General features: G+C 35.2%; 1 protein-coding gene across 2 annotated transcripts in view; it reads left to right on the forward strand.

The window, feature by feature from the left end:
- LOC149078173 (uncharacterized) overlaps positions 1 to 5,528 on the forward strand; it is a 35,542-nt gene extending 30,014 nt beyond the window's left edge. The window contains exons 8-10 of one of the 2 annotated variants that reach the window (XM_089241765.1): positions 234 to 404; positions 1,735 to 1,832; positions 3,616 to 5,528. In XM_089241765.1, the coding sequence (XP_089097891.1) occupies positions 234 to 404; positions 1,735 to 1,832; positions 3,616 to 3,826 (480 nt within the window). In that variant the 3' untranslated portion in view covers positions 3,827 to 5,528. The remainder of the gene's footprint in view (positions 1 to 233; positions 405 to 1,734; positions 1,833 to 3,615) is intronic. The other variant, XM_089241766.1, reaches the window with a different exon arrangement.
- The last annotated feature ends 1,537 nt before the right edge of the window (positions 5,529 to 7,065 follow it).

Here is a 7,065-nt window from a genome sequence, read left to right on the forward strand (position 1 = left end):
TATGAAACAAAGTTGTGTTCCCCAACAAATGTGTGTTTCCCCCCCCCCCTTTTGTTCTTCTCAGCTTTCCCTCCCCCACAATGTTGGGGGTTGTTATTACGAGCATCGACTGTACAGTGTGCATCCATATTTTGATGACAATTTATTTACAGGATCCACTGTAGATGATTGAATTTTCCTTTTAGTCCTCACATATATGTATTAAAAACTATGTTTGGTCAAATTTGTTTCAGGACAGAGGCAAATGTTTCAGTTTTGATGAAAAAAGTCCTAATTGTTTCGGACCAAGAAAACGGTCTCTTCATACAATCATTCCAGCTGTCATTACAGATGCCTCAACAAAAGAAATTATTGCAACCATGGGTGTTGTAGGACGATGGATGCAGCCACAAGGACATGTTCAAGTAAGCATCACTAAACTTTACCAGATAACTAATATTATCTAGGCTATATAGTTTTAAAAAGCATGGTTAATACAATCATTTCTATTAACACTATCTGGTTATTCTATAACTACTGTTGAGATTTGTTATAATGCCATGTGTTATAGGGAACTGTTCCATTACAATGTCCGGCAAGATAAATCTGAAATGTTTTCATATAATGACAAAATCCTACATGTTTCCCATCCAATGTAACAACTACCTGATATAATGTCCGTTTTCAATGGGGGGTGGGGGGTCATTGTCAAGATATGGTTAAAAATTAAGGGCTGATCAGTAATAAAATAAAAACAATTGAATAAATGACTAATTTATTATTGGTTGCAAAAAATTTACATGTCTACTTTATTTTTCTACGTAATCACCATATCATGCCAAACACTTTTGAAATCATGAAACTTCCTCATATCTTCTGCATAAAATTCCGTCGCCTGGGATTTTAGCCAGTTTTGCACTGAGATTTTCAATTCCTTGCTTTCTGTGCAGATCTGTGAGCATTTTCGGTACTCATCATGCACACAGTTTCCGATAGCTGCCAGTCTGAGATAGAGTTTTAGTCACGATTCTCAGAAACATTGTCATAGAAACTTCTGGAAGTTCTAGAGAAAGACTGCTTATCATGAAGTGACAATTTTCTTTCACTTTTTGCTGGACACCAGGGTTGTGGCTAGGTCTCTCACTTTTTGCACAGAAGTGACTAGGTCTGCCACTTCTCTGCTCACCATGAACATTTGAACGGCCTTCCTTAAACTCACAACATTATTACCTTTCTTTTCCTTCACTCATTGCATTCAGAAATCTAAACCCTGATCAAGTTTTACAACTGGTAAGATTTGTTATTATTGTACTCATTTTAACTCACTGTCTAGAGAAGGCATACAACAATCAACTGAAGCCAATATGTAGGTTATATTTTCAACAGACCAGTTAATGAGTCTAACTGATCTAGTTATTTGAGGTTTTTCCCCAAAAAAATTGAACTTATTCCATAATAAAAGGATCACTATAATATTTGGTCTTTCTAATGAGCATCGACTGTGCTATGCATTACATTAATGTATCCCACTATTACAACATTATAAAATTGTGTGTGCAATTTTTTAACACCGCTCGCAGAAGCAAATAACATTGCCCTTCCTCAGATTTATATAGGATTTGTTATGAAACATGAGCAAATGACTTAATTTTTAACAACACATCGCTTTCTAAATTTCATTTCATGCAAAAAAATTACAAGTTTAAAAAATAATCATGGTAGTCATTTTAGTTTATTTTGTTTATAATATGACAGGTTTTGCTGAATATGTTGATATTTGGTATGAATCCTCAAGAAGCCCTTGACATGCCACGTTTCGGTATAGGAAATAAAGAGGAATACACACTATTCATGTAAGTGTGATTTCTGTGTATAGTATAATAATAATTTGAATGCATCAAGAAAGCACAGAAAGAAAAATATATATGTTTTGTTGCCAACCAGTTTAATTGCTGTTTTTATTTTTCTTTGCTCATACAATTTAATAAGTATGTTTACGAGATTGTAAACATAAACTGTGTTTGTGCCTTGAAAACTACCTAGGTGATTCTAAGTTAATAAGCTGAATATCATAAAACTTCCAAAGTTACACAAAATATTGTCGATAAAGAGTTTTTAACTGATTTTGTGATTTATAAGAATCAAGCAAACGCTATGCAAGATTAATTAGCCTAAAATTACTGTATGCTTAATTTATGCATAAATATTTTACTAGAAGCATTGAGATTGATAAAATTTTATTTTTCATTTCGTGCATTTCGTTTCTTTACTATAAAAATATTGGCTCCGAAGAGTTCGAACTCCTTTCCTTCCGTACGCTAGTGCATATCTTATATATAAATGTGAACTTATGTATGTGTTCTTTATACTTCTGCATCTATACCAAACAGGACCAGGATTGAACCATAGGCTATACTTTAAAAGTTTGTCAGGGTTATAGGCAAATGCCGGAAACGGGCAAAAAACCATCAGGCAACAATGGTTCCTAGGCCCCAACAGTCACTCTTAGAATGCTTACTTTGTTTACCGTGGTTCCCTTACAATGCGTATCAGACATTCACGTGCCTTTACAATGGTTGTCACTTCTTTGATGATGCCAGTATTACGTATAACAGTTTATTCCTTTATAATAGTTTGTTACTTTTGCAGTCCTCCCAGAAATTGAAGAAAACCCGGGAAGTGCTAGGTATTATGGCTAGTATTACATATTTGTGAGATTTGGGTAATTTATTTTGATTCAGTGTACTGGGAAATAAAATGGGTCAGCATATCATTTGCACACTGGGGATGTTGACAAGGCTCTAGCCTGGGAGAGTTCAAGATCAACCTTGTTACTTTTCACTTTTGTACACTAACTACCCCCCCCCCCCCCACCAAGAAGGATTCTGGCCTGGTAGCTCTTCAAAGATCCTGGTTTAGAGGCCATACTTGAGGGTGTTTTGCCCTGGGTCACACCCCTTAAAGTTAAGCAGTCTGTTCCTTGCTCAGATTAGATTCAGACTACATTATTTACTCATTCACCTCTAAGTGATGTCGCGATAACAAGAAATAATTCTATGTTAAATGGAGTAGACTCTCTATAATCTGACTGTGTACTTGTCTGACCCATCCAAAAATCCAGTGCTTTTAGGCAGATTTTCTTCAAACATACTAAAGAAAAACATGTCACATCATGACTGTGCGAAGAATTTTGTTATTTACAGAAACTTTTTTCACTTAACTTTCAGTAGTCTGACGATTTCTGTAATCTGGCACACTCTTGTCTGATATTTGCCGGACCATCGTGGGTCATCTGTATACAAATATGTTATTTTGCATTTTCATATTCTTTAGGTATGGTAAAAAATACACAGCAATCTCTCACTTAAGCATTGTGCAAGAGAACAAGGAAAAAAGATGCATAAGTGAGAGAGACGTATGAGGGAAAATAGTATTATTTACCTACATATTTGACTGGGATTGCAGAAAATCATCTTATAGCTGAGAGAAACGTTGAAAAGTGAAAGATCACTGTGTTTCCAATCCTATTTTATGTAGATTGCATCACTTTTAATTGAATTTGTTCAGTATGTGTCTGCTTTCTCCATTGAAATTAGCCTTTAAGATTTTAATTTTGTGAATGTTTATTTTTTGTAGCAATTCAACTGAAATGCTGTTTGTGGAAATCGGAATCTCTGATGAAATTTGTTCATCCTTAAAAGATAAAGGGCATTTGGTCATGCAATCTAAAACCGCACTCGGCAGAGGCCATGTCATTGCCAAACAGAAATTGTGGTCTGAAATTTCATCTGATGTTTGGTTTGCAGCCTGCGATGGGCGAAGTGATGCCGTTTCTTTAGGAATATAATTGTTTTCACATAAAATTTTTGTTTTTGTGCAGTTATTTTCTTTGACCATATATAGCAAGGGAGGGTACAGAATCTCCAGCTTGTGCGTAAATGTGCTCACCGAAATGTTTCCCAAAAAAAAAAATTTTGTGGCCTGTCCACAGACTAAAAAAAAATTTCACTCTCTATATACAGGGTGATTAAAAATTCTACTGACATAATGTGGAAGGGGGGGGGGGGAAGTAAGACTATATACATTCAAAAAAAGTATAGTCCTGCAAGATTTGGCTCTTGGTACTAGTGTTTTGCTAAACAGGTACTTTTTCCATGTATGGGGTAGATTATAGCTTTTACTGATCAATGCATATACTTGCCATTGAAAAAAGCGTCATAAAAATAAACAAAATTAAAGAACTTATTATCAAAAATGATTTCATATAAAATTCATATAAAATAAAATCCACCATGTGGCACATTTTTACATTAGGAAGACCTACAACCCTTGTGTTCATTCACACCATTCCCCTTAGTTGTATAATTACAATGTAAATTAAATGTTGTTCATGTATTACATACTGTCTTCTCTATGTCACTTTCTGCAAGTCGGTAGCTGGGGGGGGGGGGAACTTGGGGTTCTGGTCCCTCCCAAAATGTGAGAAAATGACCAAAAAAAAAGGGAAAAAGATGCCCAAATCTATTGTTCTATCACTTTGGATCCCCAAACAAAATTTCTGGCTACGGGCCTGACTCTCCTCTATTACTATAAAGGTTCGGACAACAGTTGATGCGAAAATAAATCCAGGGAAAAAAAATTCAACTAGCCTTTCGGGGAATCAAACCCATGTCCTCTTACTTGCAAGGCGAGCACTCCAGACCACTAGACTGCAAAGACAATAAATTTTCTTTTCTTTAGAGCTCCTGTGGGATGAACAGGGCAATACATGGACAGCCAGACCTAACTCAGGCCGAAAGCTCAAAATTTCTGACACTACCACTAGATGACAACTTATCCAAAGACAATATTACTCTCCGCTGCAACTACAAAGTTTTCGACAGCTGACTGATGCAAAGATCAATATACTGTCTTAACGGACAGTTAGTGTTTTCAGAGGGCTTTCGTGGATTTTGAATCGCCCAGTATTTTTAAATTATCAAAAAATAGGCAATGGGGTGATGATCAGCTATATAAGCCCTAAGTAATATATATGAAATTTTTCCAATAAAATGATTCTCACCCTTATAATTTCGAATTAACATTTAATTTTATGTAAATTAAATGTTAATTTGTATTGTTAATGTTAATATTAACATTAACAATTAAAATGTTAATTTATTATAATTATAAATACAGAATAATGATTTGCCACACCTGACGCAAAAAAGAGTGAGTCATGAGGTGAAAGCTGTGAGATAAGATCAGCCAGTTTCTTTCTTATTTGCCAGTATAGTCTTCAATCTTGTCATCTGGGCCCTCTGGATCTGTATGGAAAATTGTTATCAGTAAAACCAGACAAGGACTAAACTCTATTCCGCTAGCGATATAAGCATGCTACTCTTTTGCGTTGCGCCATGCAAGTGGGAAGAAATTAGTTATCCGACTCATGTTACGCAGCAATGACCCCCATTGAATGCATCATTATTTTGCTATGTGTGATGTTGGTAATGCAAGAAACAATATTTTACTAATATTTTTGCATATTTTAATAAACTGTATTTACTTTAGGATGGTTTCTGATACTTTAAACCAATTTTTCTTCCAAAAGTACATTGAAATAAGCTTTTTAACATTAGTAGTTTTTCCTCCATCATTCATGGGCTTTATATGCTTTAATTATGAATCACTTTAATTCAGGGGTCTTCAACCAGCACCTCCTAGAAATGGAAGGCCTCTGCGGCCTGCTTGTGATGTCAGTAAGTAGTCCATTTTCCCTCAGAATATTCAGGGAAAAAATTCCCTGCACATGCCACTATCATATTTGTGCAGAAAAGAAATGAGATTGGGCTCAGAATTGGCGATTTCTATGCCCCACATCCAATCACCATGCGATATTTGTGAGCCAATCAAAGATTCTATTCCAAAATGAGAAGGAACGAAATAGGATGCTGTGGCTCAAAATGTGGCAAACTTGATATAGTCTTGATAACGTTGCAGATGAACCTGGCAGCCCATGCTAAGGCGTTCTATCTCTAGGAGGCGCTACTAACCCAAGGGCCAAATCTGGCCCTCCGATCATTTGAAGAAATAGCTATTTAAGATGAAAAAAAATGATGAAATTACAAAAAAAAAATCATTTAAGAGTGCTGGCTACTGAAACCTGCACTGTTGTATTTAGAACAGTCACATACTTTCCAGATTCAATAGTACTGCTGCACATTTTTGGTACACTGAAAGAGCTGTCGTAACAGATTCGGGGACCCAGAACCAAAACACTTTTTAAGACCCATGAGTTTCCAGAGGCAAAATTCGGCATACAAAAGGTTTATATAATTACAGAGATATTGAAAAACTAATGAAAATTAATCAAAGAGAAATAATTTTAGAATTATTGAAAAAAACAATATTTTCCATAATTGATTAAAATTTATGAAAAAATGAGAAAACATAAGAACTGGTAATAACTGAGAATACCTGGGGTATGAATTGGTAACCTGCAGGCTCCATGGAAAGTTTTAATTTGGCCCATAATGTCTGAATGGTTGAAGACCCCCTGCTGTAATTACTGGAAGAAGAACCGCAGTAATTTTGCATTTAAATTTCTATTTTTAAGAGGCTTTTTCTCTAGAAATTTTATTGCAAAAAAAATTTTCAATGTTAATGATGATAAACATCCTTGCTACTATCAATATATTAAAAATATTGAAGTAATTAATTTTACAAAGATTTTACTTCAGATTCCATCTTGATATGTTGTTTATTGGGTGGGTTAGCAGGACCTCAGATCAAACACAAGGAGCCAAATTATTGGAAATTATCAAATTCTATTTTTATTAATATGTTATTTTATAATTTCATGTCATTTCACTATTTGCTTGCTTAATTCAATGTTAACTCCTGGAAGACATTTGTGTACAATTTGAGAAGGTAGCCCCCCCCCCCCCCCCACACACACACACACACACACAAAAGTGTTTGGGCCCTCAGGTCCCAGAAATCATTCAGACAGTCTAAAATATATATCATTAAAAATTAACCAAGCCAAAAAATTTTTTGCAGCATTACTCCCTGAAATTACTGTCTCCAGAAAATTCACAGACCAGC

This window comes from Pholcus phalangioides, unplaced genomic scaffold, assembly GCF_987345545.1.
Source record: "Pholcus phalangioides strain wild (caught in Gottingen) unplaced genomic scaffold, Ppha-v1.0 ptg000014l_1, whole genome shotgun sequence".
Taxonomy (NCBI): domain Eukaryota; kingdom Metazoa; phylum Arthropoda; class Arachnida; order Araneae; family Pholcidae; genus Pholcus; species Pholcus phalangioides.